The sequence below is a fragment of the Papaver somniferum genome, chromosome 4 (assembly GCF_003573695.1).
Source record: "Papaver somniferum cultivar HN1 chromosome 4, ASM357369v1, whole genome shotgun sequence".
Lineage (NCBI taxonomy): Eukaryota > Viridiplantae > Streptophyta > Magnoliopsida > Ranunculales > Papaveraceae > Papaver > Papaver somniferum.
The window spans coordinates 61,260,169-61,281,697 of NC_039361.1; the positions used below are offsets into that span (position 1 = coordinate 61,260,169).

The window sequence follows — 21,529 nt, forward strand, 5'->3', positions numbered from 1 at the left end:
TAAATGTGCACTATCGGATAAGGGCCAATATTTCTTTAGAAAATTGAACATTCTGATCCTGCAAGAGAAACGCAATTCCTGCTAGGGAATTACCCAAGCAACTTCCAGCAGCAGAAACTACAAGTGGTCTCTTCTCCTAGACTGATGCCACCCACTTACCCAACAGTAACCCATTTCTTTGCCCACCAATTCTGCACTTAAGGGTTGTTTAAACCATGGAAAATTCAAAAGCTGATACTCTGATGTTCAATTTATAGGGTACATCAAAACCATTCAACTTGAACTACAAATGACTTTAAAGTTGACTTGCCTGATTTATTATTACAGCAAATTATGATGTCAGGAATAATATGAATGACAAGAAAGTGAGACAAAGTACTTAATAACACTTGATTAAAAGGAAATAAGGAAATATCATAGTACCAAAAGCAGTAAAAAATCAACTACTAGACTAAAATTTGGTTCTTCCAGATGCACATGGTTGAGCTCTTAATAATTATGCTTACAAGAAGAGAAAAGAAAAACAAGTGAATAGACAAACTAATACTATATCTTAAGTTTGGGTCTTCAAGAATCTGCCTGTTGTTGTTGTTGCTGCTGCTGTTGCGCAGGTGATTGTGGCCACATTGAGGAGGCATGTATGGATGAGGTTGTTGCCCATACAAAGTTGGATCTATTACTGGTTTACCCATCATCATCCCCGGGGATTCAACCTGTGATGGTAAGAAAGATCTTCAGAAGGCACATACAATTTCTAAAACAAGTAGATATGTAACAGTTCATACAGATTCACGGATTGCTAGAATTCATATATCAGGGTTAAATTTAAAAAGGAAAACTACCATACTAAAATTTGGCTCTTCAAGAAGCACAACTGTTATTTAAGTTTGAAGAACGAAAAAATAACTAAATAGACAAATTGTGCATTGCCCGATGTGCTTTCCCATGAAGGTGGTGGAAGTATTGTTGGCATCGCCTTTAAAAGAAATGGATCTTGGACATGATAGCGAGTTTCACAGTCATTATAGTTGTAACCTGTATGCATGTTGGCCACAAATGAAGGCTCAATGAGCTCTTTGTAGCTCTTGGTGTCAATGTTGTAAACCCAAACAATGAAATGATAACTGAACAAGATGATATTCGTATTCTCCGGACTGAAACCTAAAATCTTTACTTCATCAATAGCCTTACTTTCTGCTTCGTCAAAGCCTTCATTTTCTTCTCCGTAAAAGTCTTCATTTTCTTCTCCATCCGAATCTTCATGGGCATTCACATGGAATCTTCCAAACATTTTTGCAACGAGATCACGCAAATCAATATCCTTGTACAGAAAACTCCAGCCCTCCTCAAACATCCAACGTCTTTTGGATTGTCAAAAATCTAGCATAACATAGCAAACCATCTAAATCCCCAAGATAATAATTACCGCTTTCACCATTACAAACTTCCAATTCTGTGACAGGAAGTCAATCAACCGACATTGCTGGCCACCAGTTTCAATTTACTGTTGTTATTCAGATTATAGGCCAGTAATTTTCTACACTCTGCCCAATGAAATCCTTATGCCGTGAAACATTATGGACCTCCCATTTACCCGCATCAGAAGAAAATATTTCAATATTGAATTTGTTCTTCTTAATTGTATGGACTCTAACAACCTTGTAACTACAATCAATTGATGAATTGAATTCAAGGTAAAAACGGTATCAGCTTCTGCACCTGGCGTGGGAGTTGAAGGAAGTACAACCCATTGTCTGGTGAGCGGGTTACATACAAAGTATTCCGATATATTGGATGCACATAAGACCAGTCCATTACTAGAACCTAGGAGGTATGAAGTGTCTGGATTTGTTACTGGGTCTAAAAACCTAAACGAACGTCCATGTACATCACCCAACATAAATTGCGAAGCCGTCATTTCTTGTGAACTCATTAATGATTGTGGATAGCCAATTAAGAATTTCATCCTATAACGTGAATCATCATTATAACTATGGTATACTATGAGAGATTCATAAGAGCAATTAATTTGACTCCATTTTCGGATAAACAAAGAGTTCGTCAAAAGAGAGTACCATACCTTGGAAACGAGCCTTAGTTGAAAGATAGATACGATTGGAAGAAGGAGAAAAATTTCAATCAAAACATCTTCTGTTAACACTGAGTTTGAGGTTGCTGTCTTACTCTTTTTTTTGATCGGTGAGGTTGTCTTATTCTTAAGAGAAGAGGGATCAAAGGTCCTCTCTCGAGAACGTAAGATAAGATCATCATGTTGATCCTGGCTGCTGATCGAGAACTGAAAGTGGTAGGGTTTAGAAGTTAGAACTGCACAGTACGTGAGATATGGTGAATGAGAATGTGATTGCTTCCGTGCAAGGGGTGCCAGAACTATGACAATACACCGTTAGATGTACGTCATTAGGGTTAGTGTTAATAGTAAATGTGTAAACGTGTTAGTGTGCCTAATTTATAGGCATTTGAATTAGTATAACAATCCGTTGCTCTCTAGTCTAGTGTGTTATAGCATTTTCCTGTCAGCTCTGGACATCCGACAGGTATTGGGCTGCCTAGTAAAACCCAGCAACCTCCATCCAGCCCCAGGGTTATCTTCCTTACCCCCTCCTCCTCCTTCGCGGAATCTACAACAAAATCACCTACAATTCTGATGAAGTAGCAGAAACTTCATCAGAGAGAATAAAATTAGGGTTTCATTATTTGGTATCCATCGGAGTAGTATACAACTAAAAGAATGGTTTCTCTTGTGTCTTCAAACCCTAGGCTTCTCAGTTCATCATCTACCATCGGAACCACCAAACTGTGAATTCTCTATCCCTCTCTGTGCAAATTATCTCTGAATTTCTTGGTTTCTTTTCATTTTTGTTGCTAATTTGTTGAGTGCTTAAATACATGAATTCGAATTTGTTATTCTTTTTAATTCCCCCTTCTGTGTGGTAGGCGGAAGGTTGAGGTAAATTCGTCGAGAGTTTTCTTTATAAACAAGTCTCGGTCAAATGGGGCGGGTACAGGACGTATTAGATGTTCAATGGATGCAACAGTTGGAGGTAATTTTCATTGAAATTGGTTGTATTTGTTTGTTTGTTGTTTGAATTGAACTAAGGTTTTGGAGTTGTGAGGGTTTACTCCAGAAAATGACCTAGTAATTATGAGTTTGATAGTCTAGTTTGAAACTTAGGTCACTGGGAGTATGGAATCTTGGTGAAGGTTTTCGTTTGTATGATTGTTCATTTAGTAGATTGCACTTTGATAAATGGCTTAGTGGTGCTTGAATCAATGTGTTTGTACATATTCCATATCCTGGTTTGAATTTGAAATGTAGAGCAGAAGAAGGATACTTGGAAAGGCAGTCCATTTGTAACTGGTGTTTAGCTTTTAGAGGACTATTTAACGATTACATTGTGCCAATCTTATTGTGTGGTTCGTACATCTTTATGTTTGGGGATAGACATTTTGGGTTGCTGTATTCATGGATTACGGATTCATTAGTCTTTGAGTGGTTTTGTTTATTCTAGACTAGAGAGATTCATCAACTAATGCCTAAAACTAAACTTCATAAGAGTGATACAGGATCATAGTTTTATTAGATGAATGGATAAATTTATGAACAGAAATGACACCGGATAAGAGAAGCAGTGGATTCTTTCTTGCTTTCTTAAGTATTTTTGTTGTTCAGAAGTTCAGCAATATATGTCTACCAAAATTAAGTTTTCACATATCAAGATGTTTTATCACCATGTTGCTATAGTATCCCTTCCCATTGGGTCTTCTTGTAGTGGAAGTTTATACCTTTTTTAGGGATTTTGATGGACATGTATAATACTTCTAAAACATATTGATTTTCTTTAGGAAACCTGAAATTTCCACGGATGAACACATGGGATCCTTACAAGCGCCTCGGTATACCTCCCGACGCCTCTACAGAAGAAATCTGGGGTTCACGTAATTTTCTTCTGGAACAATATGCCGGGCATGAGAGAAGTGCAGAATCTATTGAATCTGCTTTTGAGAAATTACTAATGACTAGCTTCAATGAAAGGAAGAAAACCAAGTTCAACATGAAAACCAGATTGAAGAAGAAAGTGGAGGAGTCACCATCTTGGTTGAAGAACTTGTTCAGTTTCATAGAAGTTCCTCCAACAGAAGTGATCCTTCGAAGACTGTTTTTATTCGTTTTCATGGCAGGTTGGAGCATAATGAATGCCACTGAAACTGGCCCTGCTTTTCAGGTTTGTTCATTGTCTCCTCATCTACATTCTTTTTCTTCTTCCATTTTTTCATATGGTAATGATGTGGCTTTGTGCAAGTGATCTACTGCTGAATTGTTAACTATAAGTTCTCTTATTTGAACAGCAAAAGAAAATTATGGAATGTGTAATGTGATGGTAGCATGTACTGAAATTCAACGACAAAATATGATTTCTAATTTTCAATTGGATCGTTTTTACACAGGTGGCACTGTCATTAGGGTCTTGCATTTACTTCCTGAACGACAAGACCAAGAGCGTAGCTAGAGCTTCTGTCTTAGGGTATTTTTTCAACTTAAAATCAAGAAACAAATTATTGTAAACAACTGCAACTGTGTATTGCCTTATGTACATGTGATTTGCTCATTAACTATTTGTGTCTGCCTTGTTACAGACTTGGAGCTCTTGTAGTAGGATGGGTATGTGGATCCATCCTAGTGCCAATGATTCCAGCAGCCATACTGCAGCCAACCTGGACACTTGAATTACTCACATCTCTTGTAGCTTATGTCTTTCTGTTTCTTGCGTGTACTTTCCTCAAGTGAGAAGTTGCACCAGTTTGTAGTAGTTTTGTCAGAGGTGAGAACCTAATGATATTTTACTTATATAAATAGAAGAGGATGAAGTCAAGAGATGAAATATTTGTTTCTTATTCTTATTTTTTTTACTGCAATAGATTGTTCTCCAGTTTTTCCTTTATACTGTATAGAATTGCCACCGCTTTGTTTTCTCTTTCTTACCATGGAAGAATAGGAATTTACTTTGACAAGTTGGACATTTCAGTTGGGATATATAGTTCTTAACTGAGTATAGGCCTTTGCTTCCAAAAAAAAAGGAAAAAAGGGATTTATATTTCTTTCCCTTAAAGAGGATATCACAAAGCAACTGACAGAATAAGATGGATATATGGCATCAGTATGGATTGTTTGCCCACACATACATGCAAAATAATCAATCTGGAAACTGTACCCTAGGAAGGGATGACCCAATTTTGAATGTCCTCAGTATCTCTTCAATTTCCACATGGGATGATAATATTCACTCTACTACATCACTCCTACACGTCTTTTTTTTTTTTTTGCATTTGCACCAAATGCTAGGACTTGATGGTAACATCACTTCTACTGACAACTTCATCTCATCCCTCTTGGCTGAGGCCTCAAACCAGAAACAATCCAGTTTCCACTTTTGTTTCAAAACTGCACTTTCTGGTTCCCATTAGAGTAACTACTTGCTCTGTTAGATCAAAGTATAGTACTCCTTGATTATTTTTCTATGCTCTTTTATGCAAATTTTGGTCTACATTTATATGCTTCCTGTTGGTTAGCTTATAGAGTTTTATATTGTAACGGTTGGTAATAAAAAAGATAACAGTGAAGTCTAAAAATGGACATAGAAGTTGGAAAATCTAATGTAAATGAACAAAGAAAGTAACAACAGGAAATAACGTTTCAGAACAGTGAGGCATTAGCAGCGAATTTTTTTCTTTAATGAAAGGTTGTAGTAGCAGAAGTACATGCCGTAAGTAACGATTCTCTAAATTGCCATAAGCTATAAAAACCTTATGCAACTAGAGGAACGTTAGCCAGTGATGCTTGCGCTCTCTCGTCAGAAAAAGATAAATCGACCATGGTTCCCTGTAAATATTTCTCATACGCGGGAAGATCAAAATGACCATGACCGCACATAGCTAAGAGTATAACTTTTGATTCTCCAGTTTCTTTACAGTGGAGAGCTTCCCTGACTGCAGCAGCTATTGCATGAGTTGGTTCTGGTGCCGGTATTAAACCTTCTGTCCTGGCAAATTGTATTGCACCTGGAGCAACCACAGCAGCAGAGTTAATACTGAAAATTATGGCAAACTTCAAATGCAGAAGTAAAATTCTATTAAGAAGAAGAAATAAAACCATTCACCTTTAAAACATTCAATTTGAGGAATTGCTACTGCTTCCATGAAACCTAATTCATATATATGTGAAATAAGTGGTGCCATACCATGGTAACGTAGACCTCCTGCACCAACAAAACAATTGCTCCTTGAAGTGGGAAATGAAATTGCAGAAAGCAGAAAAGTAAGTTATAGACTCTGAGACATATTATTACCGGAATGAATGGGATCAGGGATGAAGTCATGCCCAAGTGTGTGCATCTTCATCAATGGTGTCATACCCGCAGTGTCACCATAGTCATAAGCATATACACCTTTGGTTAGTGAAGGACAGGCAGTAGGCTCAACTGCCCTGATAAGAGGGTTAATTTTTCCCTTAAGTTTCTCTCGAATAAATGGAAATGCAAGACCTGCAAAATTTGACCCTCCACCAGTACAACCAATGATCACATCAGGAGTCTCTCCTATAGCTTCCATTTGCTTTATACACTCCTCACCAATGACAGTCTGGTGCAGTAAAACATGGTTCAGGACACTTCCTAAACAATACTTGGTATCTTCGTTGGCAGCCGCAATTTCTACAGCCTCTGAAATTGCTATTCCTAAACTGCCAGGACTTAGTGGATCCATTGCAAGGATGTTACGACCTGTATTGGTAATGTTTGAAGGAGATGGGTGTACTTTAGCACCCCATGTCTGCATCATCAACTTACGGTAAGGTTTTTGATCATATGAAGCACGAACTTGCCAGACCTAGAGCGAGAGAGGGAAACAAAATGTCAGCAAAATATTTCATTACAACCATCCAACTTTTAACCACAGAATTCCGTGTTCTTACTTCACAATCGATATCAAATAAACCGCAAGCAAAGGCTAATGAGCTCCCCCACTGACCAGCACCGGTTTCTGTCACAATCTTCTTGACACCTTGTTGTGCATTATACCAAACTTGTGGAACTGCAGTGTTAGGTTTGTGTGAACCAGCAGGGCTAACACCTTCATATTTGTAGTATATCCTTGCAGGTGTGCCAAGAAGTTTCTCCAACCTCTTCGCTCTATCGAACACGAAGCACAAAAAGAACATAAATTATGACCAACCCATTTTTCTACTACTAATCTACGGTTTTGATTTGTATGCAGTATGTAATGTAGTTGTAGTGCTCCTGGAAAACTCAAACTGTAATTACTTGAATTGAAATACCTCTAAATCAAAATTTGTTGGGAAGAACAAACCTGATCAGAGGAGTTGGTCGCCAAAGACTATAGATATCGACAACTTCATCCGGGATCTCAATGAACCTCTCAGTACTAGCCTCTTGCTTAATCAATTCATCAGGAAAGAGAGGAGAGAAATCTTGAGGCTGAACAGGCTGAAGTGTCTTGGGATGCAAAGGTGGTGGTGGTTTAATTTGAAGATCTGCAACTAGATTATACCATTGGCGAGGAATTTCTACTGATCTAGAGTTATTCATAGAAGACATTGTTACTCTTGCCTTAAAATACTTCAAATGATTCAACTTTTTGTTTGGTGAAAATCTTCCCATCCATTGCTGCTCACCACCTACCAAATGAGAGATCACCAATAATAAAAACTGAGTTTTCGACCATTGGGGTTATGCACAATACTTTGAAAACAAATTTGGACTGATTCTTATACTGAACATGGCACTAAGAAGCTCAAATTTCAGTGAGGAACTAAATGAAACAACAAGATTAATATAGCTGCAATCATTTTAAAAAAATGAAAGTTGAAACCAACTTCAAAAGAAAAAGAAAAAAAATTTACTTGACTTTTGTTTCAGCTGTGGCTGCTGAGAAGTGTGAATCGAAGCTGCTGCTGGTACAAGTGATGCCGCCATTAAAATTCCTTGCTTCACTGTTTTTAGTAATGCAACAGTACTTCAAGAGCGAGTTTAATAAGTCAGACACACACAGCGTGTACTTGAGAAACAAAGAAGGGCAACCAATGGGTTTAATGACCAAAATAGCCAACCGTTTATTTAATGCCAGTCAGCTATACAGATCCGTACTTATAACTCTTGTTTTTTGGTGCATCATTTTGGCATCATTCGCATTTCATTTCATAGTACTCCTGTGACCGCCGTGGAGCACCACATGTCTGCGCGTATTTTCCAAGTGTCACCCAACAACCCATTAAGAGAGAAATAGGACCCGAACCGACAGGAGAAAGTGAACTGAGTTCCATTATTCTTTGGAGAGTCAAACAATGGGTCGACAAGATTGATTGTACTTGGATCGAGAAAGATCACAATCGTGGATTCTTGTGGGTTACTATGTAATTCTTCCAAAATTCATTTTAAAATTCCAGATTTCTAATAATGACATGCCTAGGGAAATGGTCTTGACTAGGACCAAGGTTAGTCAGTAACCGTTATTCATACAAAAGAAATGAAAGAAAAATTTGTTCACGCTCTGCGAGTTTGTGAGCCAATGAGCCATATCATTAGCATCTCATTTGTTATTACTTGAAAACTAGCGGATGCACTTGCCATGACTGCTGCACTAGAATGAAAGTCAACAGCAGTCGCAATTAATTTTTGCACCATCTTCAGCGGGTGTGAGCTGAGATCATTAATATGCCCATCAGAATTAACGTGGGCATATTTACAATGTTTCCAGTGGGATTTGAACCCAGACCTCTTGCTATAACTACCAAGTGTCTTGAATCTTGCCTGAACTCTATTCTCGGACACTTAAAAACAAAACTTGACTCTGAAGAAGAACTAGGTTTTTCCACTTCATATCACTTCGATTAACTGAAATACAGGCTCCCTTGAAAACTGGAACCAGCTTTGTAATAGAGTAACACACACAATATACAAAAGAATTTTATTCCTGAAGTTGCTATAAATAAAACTCATTTTAAATTCCAAATCTCTAATAATGACATGCCTAGGGAAATGGGCCAAGGTTAGTCAGTAATCGTTATCCATACCGACGAAAGAAAAAATTGTTCACGCACTGCGAGTTTGTGAACCAGATCACTAGAAATGAAAGAAAAAACTAGCTGATGCATTTGCCATAACTGCTGCACTAGAATGAAAATTACCACTGGCCCCATCAAAATTAATTTTCGCAACATCTTCAGAAGGGACAAGCACTGTGAGCTGATCTCATTAATATGCCCATCATTGGGCACATTTATTATGTTTCCATACACTACAGTGCTAAAACAAGCATTTACTTTTTTGAAAAAAGACTTGGCTTGCTGCCTGGAAAGCCCAAATAGCGATTACCAGAAAGTGGGATTTGGACCCAGACAGCTTGCTATAACTACCAAGTGTCTTGAATCTTGGCTTAACTCTATTATCAGACGCTTGCTAAAAAACTAAACTTGACTCTGAAGAAGAACTAGGTTTTCCCTCCTCATATCACTTGGATTAACTGAAATACAGGCTCCCTTGAAAACTGGAAACCAGCTTTGTAATAAAGTAAATCACACAATATACAAAAGAATTCTAATCCTGAAGTTGCTATAAATAAAGGGGGGAATTGACAAAATTCACCCTGCACGAAGGGGTGAAAGGCCTTTTAAATTTACAAACTCAAACAACATTGGGTGTGCTGCTATCGGAGGAAAGATCATCTTTTACACCTCACCAAAAGGTTCCACATATAGTGGTCAAGCTCTAGCTCGATTATGTACAGCTTGAATTGCCTTCTGCTGAGCATGTGTGAGGCCCTGTAATTTCATTTGAACAACAAATATGGGTTCAGTTTAAGCTATCTAGGAACACAAGCATTTGATAACATGAAAATTTATGTGTGCATACCCGGAAAAGATGTTCAAATAGAATCCCTTCAGTTTCAATAAACTTCAATACGAAATCCGAGATGTAACCAGCCAAATTTATCTGTAACAAGCAACATCACAATTTTAAGAAAACTTAAACATGCAGTGATAACATAATCTAGATAAAGTTGCAGCAAAGTACCTCATTAAGAGGGTCCGATCGGATCAGAACATCGTCTTCATAACCATCATCATCGGCGTTCTTACAATTGATATTTGAAACAAGAAAGACAATGTTAACTTTAGAAACTCCAAAAAACAGGAGAGGTGACTCCTCTCCACTTTGCACGTGTTCTTAAGGAAACAAAATCAGCTTAGAATTGATCTTCACAAACCTCGTTAAATGCCTTTGACATTGCATCAAGTTGCTCATTAGTGGGCTTGCCACCAACAGTTGTGCCGACTGAGTACAACTGATCTTGATCTGCCTGGCCATCCTGATCTTGAACTTCTTCCCAGTCACTATCCTGCAATGATAAGTTAGATAAAAGGGCAGTTAGTGAAGTTATACGACACACCAGATAAATAAGCAGGAAATTAGACACAATAACTACCTCATCGTTGCCAGACAAAGCCTGCTCTTGAATTTCAATCAGCATATCTGCCAGCAAAGAAACAATCTGTTCCCAAGAAATTATTTATACCATTAAGAACTCAACCACAAGCTAATTTGGAACTTGGCTTTTGAATTCTGAGAGCCATATTCAAAATGGTACATAACATAATACAAAACCATGTTCATCTAACTGAAAGCACTAGAGAACAAACGAAATTCAGAGCAGTTATTCAAAAAGGTTGGGCTATGTTTCATCAACTTTTGTAAGTGGAGTAACACCAACCCCTGATCCAACTAACTCAGATCTTATGAGTAAGAAGATGCTCTCATTTTTCAAAGTTTGAATACTTTATGACCTTGAAAGTCTTGAAAGCTTTCTGAAATTGCCAGAGTTCACCAGCAAGAGAAACAGATTGGTTTCCATCATAAGATTGGAAGTCTTGTCCTGGGATCAAGTAGGTATGGACTGTGGCCAACATACCTTTGCTGGAAGTGACATCACTGTCCATTGATCTGGAGCCACTTTAGCTTTTGAACGGGTGGTTATTCCTGCAGTCTGATCATTAGAAGCATAAGTTTTTGTTTTATTCAAAGTATAATGTGATCCGTTGTTAACACGTACAAACCTTAATGAGATAGCCTTGAACTTGTATTTTTGCCAACTCAGCATGTCTTGTGGAGAGCAGTAGAGCCAAGGCAGTCATCGTAACTTTAATCTGGTAAGACCCCTGAATTTCCCCTGCACCCAATTTAAGGAATATTAGATGAAATATACAACTGATTTCATAGTAGAACAAAAATTAAGATCTATTGAATGTTTGAAAGTAAAAGGAGAAGTCTCTGAACCCTTTATAATCAAAGTTACATGTTTGAAAAGTCCAAATATTGGTTAAATGTTTGAAACGATTCTTAGAATGCATGCATATATTGCATCCTGTAATGTAAGAAAAGGACATCTAGTTATCTACTCTGAAACTGAGTAGGTGGTTTGTAGGCGCCTTGCCGCAACCTGCTCTCTCTTTAGGGAAGAGGATGTTAATAACTAAATATTGATTTTCCATGCTATTTGCACAATTATCTGGTTAAACCATGTATTATATTCTGGATGTCACTGCAAATAACGAGGAGAATTGCATTGTGTATCTTCACCTTGAAGCTTAGTCCATTCTGACATCACATAAGCAAGGCAGTGGTCATGGCCTTCAGCTGGCAATGTAATCAATAAATCAATGAACTGCTCAACGTTCGGGGCACTCAAATGAACCTGCAAAAAGACAGGAGTAGAATTATCAATAAAAGTTATTCAAGTGCTGCTTCCCTAGTAGTGTAATAAGAAAGCAAAAGATCAGGCTATTCTTAGCACAAAAGGAAGAAAAGAATAAGAATTACCAGTCTCGCGAAAATAAGTAGAAGTGAGCTTCTCAATCCTGATATTTGACAAGTTTTCATACGCCTAACAAGAGCGGCTATGAGGTCTCTAATGTGTTGAGCCATATGTGAAGGCAAATGCAATATAAGCTGTAAAATGTAGCTACCGACAAAAAGTGATCCAGAACTTTCCATATCAGGGTCCAGAAGCCTGTGTTCATGTTGTCCAACAATCAGCATCCATACGGATATAGTAGGTGGGGGACCACCCAGGCATAAACAGATAATTGCTAATAAAACACTTAACACACACAGAATACCCGCATAATATATCAATTGCTTAATATTAAATACACAACTTAAAGTATATTGCTAATTTACCTAGAAGCTGCATCAAGCAGACTTTTCATAGTAGATCCTGGATCACCACCCCAAGCAAGCATTTCTTGTCTACCCCCAGACACAAAAGCAGCCAAACATTCGGTTGCATTCTGGGATTGATAGAAGAAAACATGCCAAACAAAAGATTATGCTAAATTGTAGAGGCTGAAGCATTTTGACAACTGAGACTCAAAAAAGCACAATCAAGAAAAAGGAGGATAATCTTGATATAACAAGTCCACCTGCATCTCACTGTTATCATCACTTTGAAGAATTATCCTTATAACATGTCTGAAACAAACATCATACACGGCTTTCACAACATCAATAGGAGCATTCTGCAACATAGGGTAAACCATCATTAATACAGCATATAGAATCAAACACTTGACAAGATTCATCATTCAAGGCAACTCTAGGGAGATTCCCCCATTCATATTGTGGTTAAAGACCCGCTAGTCCTGACTAGTTGAGGGCTAGGCCGCCCGAAATTTTTGAGCGCCCAAACTCTAGGGAGATTCCCCCATTCATACTGCGGTTAAAGGCCCGCTAGTCCTGACTAGTTGAGGGCTAGGCCGCCCGAAATTTTTGAGCGCCCAGCGACTAATGGGCGGGGCTGACTAAGCCCGAGCCAGAAGGCGACAGTAGAAAACAGCTTTGAAGTTAATTAGTAACGGCCTAACCCAAACAACTAAACATTAGGGGTTTATCTGTTTTATCAAAACACTCCTTCTGGAATGGGGTGAGAAGGAAGAGGTGACATATATTGATGCGATGAAGAAGCAAATATTGAGGCAACATAAAGGTATTGCTTAGGAAAAACCAAATGAAGACATTTTAGCTTCAAGTATATAAATATTTGAACTCCTAATTGTGATTACTAGTCCCTCGACTCATCCTTCTAGGTGCTAGTCCCCCTTGGCCACCTGGTGACCGCCTTATGACGTAAATACATAGCATGCATGCAGTAGCATACAAGAGTAGCGCATAATCCTGGAGTTTAGTAGTGCTTTGAGAGGCTGGGACACTCTGGTATCAACAATATATAAGGATCCTTGGTCCCAAAGGTTGAGAAACTTGCCTTCAATAGCATAGTTATAAGATCCAAGGAACCAGCTACTAATCCATCAGGTTGCTGCTGGGACTGATACATGTGATCAAGATTTATCAGAATCATACACATGTCATGAGATGAAATGATTAACAATTGCAAATGCATAAACAGAACCCAAATCTCTTACAAGCATTACCTTTTCAAGAATAGGTCCGATGGAAGGTAGAACTCGAGAAACAAGAGGTCGCATACATCCAGGAGCACTTTTTACTGACTGGAAAGAAAAGGAAGAAAAAATAAGACAACCTTTACTGCAATATCCATTAGTTAAGGCTTGAATCTTGATTGTGTGTACACTTCCCACTACTCGGCACTTGACAGAATCAATATTTGCACAATATTGGCTCTTCTATGCGTATAAACTATAAAGTATCACAGAGATCCAGTAGAAACATTCAACAGAATGGTGCCTGCATATTAATTATAAACATACTAACAATTTACAACACTTAAAATCCGTACCTCCAAAACCTCAACAGCGTCAATACTTATGAATGGATCCGAAACGTGCAAAGCCCACATGTTAAGAATCATGGGAGATATAATGGGCTCTATTGACACCAATTTTTCATGACCTACCACATTGGAAAAGTAAAACAGGGAATTCTTTTAGCATAAAGCCAGAAAAAGAAAAATGTAAAAGGTACATACTCTAAAGAACAGATCTTCAAGGATACGACAAGCATAAAACTCAGAAGACGCATACCTGCTGTCACTGCTGCTTGCAGTGTTTCAAGTACTAAGTGTAATGTTTCATCGGAAGCCTGAGAAACACAATTAAATCTAATTGTTCAGCTTCATATTGAGGCAGCAAACTGTAAAAGAAAAGTTTAAAGAAAGATACGTACATGCTTAAGTAGCTCCATCAATGATGAAAATAAATTCATCATGTGAGGCTCAAGTACACTTTTTTCTGCTTCTGGTAAGAGCTGGGAAAGTGCACGACAAGCACCTATCTTCACGGGTGGGGGGCTGCCAAATCAAAACTTTCGGATAAATATTGGTTTCATAGTTAGATCAGAAAAGGTTGACATGATGAGATTCAAAGCTTACACATCTAAACCAACTGTCGTAATAGCAGCACAAAGGAACTGTTCACTGACCCTCGGGGTGATCTGCAGAGTGAATAAGAATGTTACTTGCAGAATTTGCAACAACGCAATGTATATACAGAATAAAGAAGAAAACATTTCGTATATACCGCAGAAGAGAACTTAGCAGCAGCTGAAAATGCGCGTGCGTGAAGGAAGGGATATTCATGTACTCCTGCAAATAACAAAAAAAAATATGAAACCACACAGTTAAATCCAAAAGAGCAGTCACACACTAAATTACTAGATCTCAAACCATCTAACAGCACCTGTTCCCATATCTTCAGTGAGCATCTGAACCAAGAGACTTTCCAAGCCTAATCTGTTTGACACGGAATCCTGTAAAAGAGATTATTAATCAACATTAAGAAGGTCCGAACTGAAGTACCAGAAAACGCAAGTCATGCAATTGCAGACTGATTTGGAATACAGGGACAAAAAAGAGGCATAACCTGGACTTCAAGCAAAGGTTCTGAAAGACAAGCTAAAGCAAAAATGGTTGCTTCCCGCTTCTGCACAAAACAGAACATTTATATTTGTGGTCCAACGAGATTAAGGTAGTCAGGCATACTTAGTTCATAAAATCCAAAATAGAAACACGCGCTGCGTTATTCATTCCAAAGTTTCTTACAGAATTTTAAAAGAACATGAAAGACGTGTTGCGTTAGTTATTCCTGAAATTTCTTATAAATTTTTTACAGAATTTTCAGTTTTCACTCACTCGCCACCAGACTGCAGAACCAGCTGCTTTCTCTTGTTGAGACTCGCTAAATCGTTCCTTAGCAGCAATCACCATAACTTCGAGTCCTTCTCCAGAAGAACCAACTATCTCATCCAGCAAAAGAGTTCCTAGAAGATCAAAGCAACGTATTATAATGATGCAAAGGATGAGGTACGCCTTTGTGGCTTCATTGAATTAACGATAACTGCGAATTATATATCAGAAACAAGGCATAGTTGGAAGTTCCACACAAGACCAGGCATAAGGATGCATAGCATTCACAGGTACGTTGCAAAAATATTGGTACCCTCATCAAAATTTGTTTTTACAGAATAAACAATGAACTGCCAGTGTCAGTACATGCGCAGGTGGGTAGATCTACAGAGTACTATCAAAAATCTATAGCCTCGAACCAACGATAAAAGCTTCAAATTACCTGAAACACGGCAACTGTATGTAGAATCTTCCTCGTCAGCAACATACTGGTTCGCATCGTAAGTCCAAGTATCAACCTGCGGACCATTACAAGTGAGCAAAACAAACAAGAAAAATATGGTTAGGATCTTGGAAGGTGCTACAATACTGAATATTGAAAACAAAGATTCTGAAAATTAAATTCAAGCGAGGTTCGAGACAAGCTACGGTCAGCAGCGGATCACTTAAATAGTAGAATCTCGATCTTTAGACTAAAACTACAGGCAAGACCCCTAACTGTAGCAGGGGGAATCTGGTCACACAATTAAGAGGTGAACTAGCTCTCAGGCTCGGTTACTTATGGAGAAAATATAATTATTTGTGTAATGAGCCTATCCTCTCCTCTCAGTTGAAAACATGATAGTTGATCATAGACATGATTTCATACAACCTGGAAGTGAGAAAAGTTTGAGATTCCAAGATTTTCAGGAACTGTATCTTCAATTAAAATATAAATACATGGCATATTTCATGAAATCACCTGTTGATCTGTCATCTGTAAAAAGGCAATGGTATAATAGACCAACTCTTTGACATTCCACGTTATGACCTACATGAATAATTAACTTTCAACAAGTTCAGTAAAAGCTTCTGAGTGAGTCAATCAAACATAGCAAGAATGAAGAAAGGAAGAATCTTACTTTTGCCAGTCTGGAGCTACCCATGATAGTCAACAAAAACTCAAATAACTGTGAAAACAGAACATAAGAAATGGAGATGAGATCTCTTGGACGTAAGCCTGACCAGAATGCTGAGAACATGAAAATAGTTTTTTACAAACACCTCAAGAGTTGAGCAACCAATTTCATATAACTCATGACATGATAGAGAACCAAATATACTTGCATAAAACTAATTCTCAAAAAAATAGAGGTTATGCATGATTGACTACCGTTCAATGCTACTATGCGCAATGGATGGTAAGATGGTAGAGGACAGAACACGTCAAATATCTAAGAAAAAGTTTCTATCTATATTTTCTGAAATAAAAGGAAGTCATGAATTCATGATGATCTAACAGTAAGAGTTGCGAGACAAATTCTCTTCTAATAATCTCCCCAAATAGACGACTTGAGCGACGACCCAATACTAACAACCAGAAGTACAAGATTAAAACAAAAGGCTTATGGTTCTTAAAGAAGGTTAACGCCTCTCATATCTGAAGTCTTATGAATATCAATCCGCAATAGACTAATGTCAACCAGCAAAGTTAATATGCCACATTGGGTTACTAATTCTACAGGAAATACTTGGTGTCCGCAAAAGAACTTCTCAATTTAGTGAAAACATGTGAAATTGTAGTTTGTACCTGAATGACAAATGACTCGAGACTTTTATCTTCACCATCTGAATCATATAATCCCTCGTAAGAATCATGTGTGGCTTGAATGAAAGATATCTCATATACTTTAAGAGATGATACAAATGTCTGCCACAAAGGCCCTGCAATAACTGCAATAATACACAATCCAAAGAACATTATAAAAACAGTTAAACCGGAAAAACAAAAACTAAACTGAGTACTTCAATACTACCTCCATCAAAATATTCAGACAGCAGAAATACCTGCAAATTCTGCCTCCATGGTTGGGAAATTCTGAACGAATTGGCTCAAACACTTCAATGCCTGACAAGAGAAAACCCTGAATCTCAGATGATTTACTAAAAAAATGGCATTCGTTAAACAAAATGTAATTTAACGTAACTACACAATAAGAACAGAAGATCTACCTCTGTCCTGATGCTCCAATCATCAGGATCTTCGAACTGCACTGGAGCCTGTAAGATGATGCAGAACTGATCTATCCATGGTTTGATCATAGACATCACCAGTTCGCTGGTTTCTGTCTGAAGAATAATATAAGTTTAGTTTATGTGAACTGGCACATAACAGGTAACCACGAACACATGTCAACAACTATACCTTATATAGACCGCTCATTGATCCAAGCACAGAAATGCAGGAGTAAACAATTGAAAGAGCTCTAACGCGCAAAACTTTGTCATAGATCTACAGGACAAGTGAATAAATTATATTAAAAAAAAAAACAATAGGAGAGAAGAGGCATCTGTAGAATAATCTCGATTGACATTGGGAAAAGAGTTGGTTTTCAAATTTGTTGCTCTAAATGTAAGAAATGTCATATTTGGTAATACTATTCAACAAAGTTGTTTATAGACGATATCATGATATCTGGGCACGAAAACCTCAGAATTTCCCACGGATAAAGATTCTGGACGAGTAGGTTGGCTTGACGGGAAAGGGGAGAGGGGCAAAGTGCCCCGACAAGCAGCACTTGGTTTTCCATGAAGTACTCCATATGTTTATATTTCACGAAAACAGTTTGAGTAGTTAAAATGTTTTTATATGCGAACCTGTGAAGAGGATATGATCGTGTACAGACAAGGAAATAAAACAGGCACCAGAGATGGCACTGTTGTATCATCCAAGTCGCCAGCAACAAGTGCCAAGCACCTCAAAGCTCCACGTACTGCACAAACAGATCAATTCGATTACTGTATTCACATTTTAGTGTGTGGGAACCTCAGCCACTCATTAGCAGAAATGCACTCTCCACATGAGACAGCAAGCGTAAATCAGTTACAAAGTTGTTGTCATACAAGCGCCGGAATTGGCCCTCCCATTATTTAGCCTTCTAGCTCACCAAGTACAGCATAATCAGCTAGCCTAGGTCCTCTTAAAGCCATTAAGAAAAAAATGTAGCGCAACTCATAAACCACGTCAAAAAGAACTTACCACCACTAATATTTGTTTGGTCATTCATCAGCTTCAACAAAACTGGCAATAGATCGGGCCAATCTTCAGGCCAATCGTACTGTGCAATGGAGGCTACAGCCATGCCAACTGCTGTGCATACCTTCCCATGAGGATCGTCCAATGAGGGTAGAAGAAGATTGCGTATAACTGCCTGGCATCATAACGTTATCAGAATCCATATAAAATAATAGTCAAAAGGTGAGTTCCGAAATGAAATATATACATCCACTTGGAAGTTGGAATATCAACTTCAGATATTCAAAGTAAATGACGGCCATATAATGCCAATACCTACAATGCTTTACACAAACAGGAAATTAAACTAAATAAGCTTTCAAAAGCACAGATAAAAACCTTTTCTTCGCGTTGAACCACAGGATGTTCGAAATTCTCATCATCTTCTTGCCAATGCTTTTTAATAAATTGCTTTAATAAGACTGCAGCTAGGTAAAAACATGTTAAGTTTTACAAAAAAAACAAAACTTCTTCTAAATATGACAAACCTAATTAGAACCAATTCTGATCCTTTGTCTTTCTTCATTTTAGAAAATAAAAATAACACAAACAAATGAATAAACATTAACTTCGACAAAAGGATATCTGACGCATTCCCCATGGCAGCTCCCGATTTATTGCCACTTTCGATAATGCACTTCCAAAACCTTCACAAAGACGCAAGCATTTCCACATTAGTCAGTTCCAAATCCAGTGTCACAAAAGAGAAAAAAGAAAAACGTAACCAAACATACACCAGCTACGATAATAACCTCGATCAAAACTCAGTAAGACCTAGTTAGGATTGTCAACAAAAAAAACTTTTATTTGGGATTTATTCAAGCAATCAAAGATACATATAATGGGAAAGTTCAGCAAAGTGAACCTGGTTGTGAAGATGCTTGATTCAAAGAAGTTTCAGCAAATGATCGGACTTCATGATTTGTATCAAGTGTTGCAGTTAAGCAATTAAGTAGCCACTGCTGATCTTGATCAACGGTGTACGCCATGAATGAACAACAAAAATTAAACCCTAGAAATTTCAATAATTCAAATACAAATAGTTTCTGTTTTGTTTAATCTGCAGACAGCTTTGGATATTAGGGTTTAGACAGAGAGCCGAAAATGAAGCTCATTTGGCGCTCCTTCGATAATGGAAGAGGAGTTTTGAAAGGGGGTTTTAGGGTTTTATCAGTGTCCGAGGGGACGGGAGTGGGTTAGAGAGGTCCAGTTGACGCTCTGTAAACATGCCCCAGTACCCCCACAATGTCGAGTCCACACACACTTATACTACTTGGTCACGGCGGACAAGATCTTCCTTGTGTCTCTCTTTTAATAATTTTTGTTTTAGTTTATCTTTATTTTTAAAAGGAAACCGATTATTGGGGCGTCACATTTCAATAGAGTGGCTCACTTGGATTTCTAGTAATCAAAAATTGGTTATGGGGTATTCTTGATTCAATACCAAATGTCTAATATAACCTTCAACTAAAATCAAAACCTAAAAACTAAAATTAAAATCAAAACTTAATTCTCATTCAAAGGTCTGCTCCTCCTCCTCCTCTTCTGCTTCTTAACTTCCTCTCCTTCATCAACCATAAATCATTCCTTCCTCTCTTTTTTTTCAATCAAATTATTTCACCATCTTCGATCAATCGACGGTTCGAAAATCTTATGATAGTCGATTGAATTCTCTATTAAAGGTGTGGAAGAAGCATATTGATAGAAGTGATGGTAATCAACAAACCATTGCATCTGAAATGGTTAGATTGATTGAAACAGTAGAAAAAAATAGGTTTCAGAACCAGCTACGGTTGGGTTTTCCTCAAAAAAAAACAACTGTAACTGTCTTACAATTGGGTTCGACCAAAAAAAAACTAATTGTAACTGATTTACAGTTAGATTCGATTACAGAAAACCCAACCGTTTATTTTACAGTTGGGTTCGATAAAAAAAAACAGCCGTAACTGATTTACAGGTGGGTTTCGACCAAAAAAACCCAGCCGTAACTGGTTTAAAATCAGGTTTTCCTGATTTTACCTAGTTACGGTTAGGAGTTCATCATCACCTAACCGTAACTTTGTCTTACGGTTGGCTACGAAGGAAAAACCCAACCGTAAACCGCTCTGAAAAGCTAAAAAAATCACTTTTTTTTACTTACTTTCATCAATTTTGAGAAATAAAAAGAACATTGCTTGGTGATTTAGAATCTAGGGTTTTAGTAGGAAAAAATCTCCAAAATTTCTCATTTTTTTCAACTTTTTCTTCCCATCAAAATCACTTGATATGACTTTTTATCACTAATTATATAAAAAAATCTTATCAATATAATTATTAGTTAATTAGATTATTAGTACTAACCACATAAGGGGGTTGTTTAGTCATTGTAAAATTATTTTAGATAAGGAGTTTTTGAAATTACTTATGGATGACCCGTTTTTCTCCTATTAGGTGAAGCTCCTCTATTGGAATGTGACGCTCCAATAATAGCTTTCTTCAAAAGAGGAAATGCGTGATTACTAAAGGCGAGTATGAGCTTTGCTAGAGTTGTTACTAATCCAGAACCCACCCTAGTAAAATTGGTACCCGCGTTTAGTAATCGTGAGGAAGTGCCTCTTTTATTTAAGAGTATATTGTTAAAAAATATATTGAAAAAAGTCTCACTTCTTTGTTCCGGTTCACAAATATGTCAGAGCCACTAGACCACTAACTGGGGAGTTATGTCATCGGCCAGAGTTAAATTAAATCACGAAAGTAGCTAATTGTCCCTTGATAAAGTGGGATAAAGGTGTTAGTGTTGGTGGTGGCGGTGTTGTTGTTGTTGTTGTTGTTACCTGTGATGAAGCGGTGGTGATGTTGTTGCTGCTAGCGGTGGATAGAACGCGTTCAGGATCGTTACATGGCACAAGAACTTCAACCTACTTTCAGGATCGTATCACATTCTCTATAAGGGTTCGCCATTTTCTTTCTTAGGTATAACCGCCACCACCACCTCATCACCACCATCTCAACAACTGAAAAGGAGTATTTAGGACAAAAAATGACTGTTTTTTTTTCCAAAACAGTTAACTCGGAGGAGAAATACCT

At 37.7% G+C, this 21,529-nt stretch overlaps 4 protein-coding genes across 7 annotated transcripts; 1 reads left to right on the forward strand and 3 right to left on the reverse strand.

Moving 5' to 3' along the window:
- Positions 1 to 373: 373 nt before the first annotated feature.
- Positions 374 to 2,068, reverse strand: LOC113275679. 4 transcript variants are annotated; one of them, XR_003323719.1, is made up of 2 exons: positions 848 to 2,068; positions 374 to 713 (listed from the first exon to the last, which is right to left on the reverse strand). XR_003323719.1 is itself a non-coding variant. In XM_026525219.1 (2 exons), exons 1-2 carry the CDS (start codon positions 1,352 to 1,354, stop codon positions 709 to 711), a joined length of 324 nt encoding a protein of 107 aa, XP_026381004.1. In that variant the 5' UTR covers positions 1,355 to 2,055; the 3' UTR covers positions 374 to 708. The 4 variants fall into 4 exon arrangements, 1 of the variants encoding a protein (XP_026381004.1); XR_003323720.1 differs by having other exon boundaries at positions 843 to 2,068; XR_003323721.1 differs by having other exon boundaries at positions 1,192 to 2,048.
- Positions 2,069 to 2,522: 454 nt separating this feature from the next.
- On the forward strand, positions 2,523 to 4,961 carry LOC113275678 (protein CHAPERONE-LIKE PROTEIN OF POR1, chloroplastic-like). Its single transcript, XM_026525218.1, has 5 exons — positions 2,523 to 2,817; positions 2,956 to 3,062; positions 3,865 to 4,244; positions 4,468 to 4,544; positions 4,657 to 4,961. Exons 1-5 carry the CDS (start codon positions 2,750 to 2,752, stop codon positions 4,805 to 4,807), a joined length of 783 nt encoding a protein of 260 aa, XP_026381003.1. The 5' UTR covers positions 2,523 to 2,749; the 3' UTR covers positions 4,808 to 4,961.
- Positions 4,962 to 5,636: 675 nt separating this feature from the next.
- LOC113273926 (tryptophan synthase beta chain 2-like) lies at positions 5,637 to 8,117 on the reverse strand. Its single transcript, XM_026523492.1, has 6 exons — positions 7,937 to 8,117; positions 7,384 to 7,711; positions 6,989 to 7,205; positions 6,366 to 6,903; positions 6,177 to 6,275; positions 5,637 to 6,078 (listed from the first exon to the last, which is right to left on the reverse strand). Exons 1-6 carry the CDS (start codon positions 8,007 to 8,009, stop codon positions 5,825 to 5,827), a joined length of 1,509 nt encoding a protein of 502 aa, XP_026379277.1. The 5' UTR covers positions 8,010 to 8,117; the 3' UTR covers positions 5,637 to 5,824.
- Positions 8,118 to 9,508: 1,391 nt separating this feature from the next.
- LOC113275681 (importin-9-like) lies at positions 9,509 to 19,685 on the reverse strand. The gene is made up of 33 exons (XM_026525220.1): positions 19,329 to 19,685; positions 19,049 to 19,110; positions 18,803 to 18,895; positions 18,428 to 18,599; positions 18,046 to 18,161; positions 17,594 to 17,680; positions 17,401 to 17,517; positions 17,236 to 17,296; positions 16,979 to 17,121; positions 16,311 to 16,358; positions 16,151 to 16,219; positions 15,632 to 15,707; positions 15,196 to 15,323; positions 14,927 to 14,986; positions 14,744 to 14,813; positions 14,585 to 14,649; positions 14,437 to 14,498; positions 14,232 to 14,355; positions 14,090 to 14,147; positions 13,846 to 13,958; positions 13,520 to 13,597; positions 13,351 to 13,413; positions 12,512 to 12,607; positions 12,270 to 12,379; positions 11,910 to 12,099; positions 11,670 to 11,784; positions 11,147 to 11,259; positions 11,002 to 11,076; positions 10,519 to 10,584; positions 10,300 to 10,431; positions 10,107 to 10,166; positions 9,945 to 10,025; positions 9,509 to 9,853 (listed from the first exon to the last, which is right to left on the reverse strand). The coding sequence occupies exons 1-33, from the start codon at positions 19,450 to 19,452 to the stop codon at positions 9,794 to 9,796; spliced, it is 3,087 nt and encodes a 1,028-aa protein (XP_026381005.1). The 5' UTR covers positions 19,453 to 19,685; the 3' UTR covers positions 9,509 to 9,793.
- Positions 19,686 to 21,529: the final 1,844 nt, after the last annotated feature.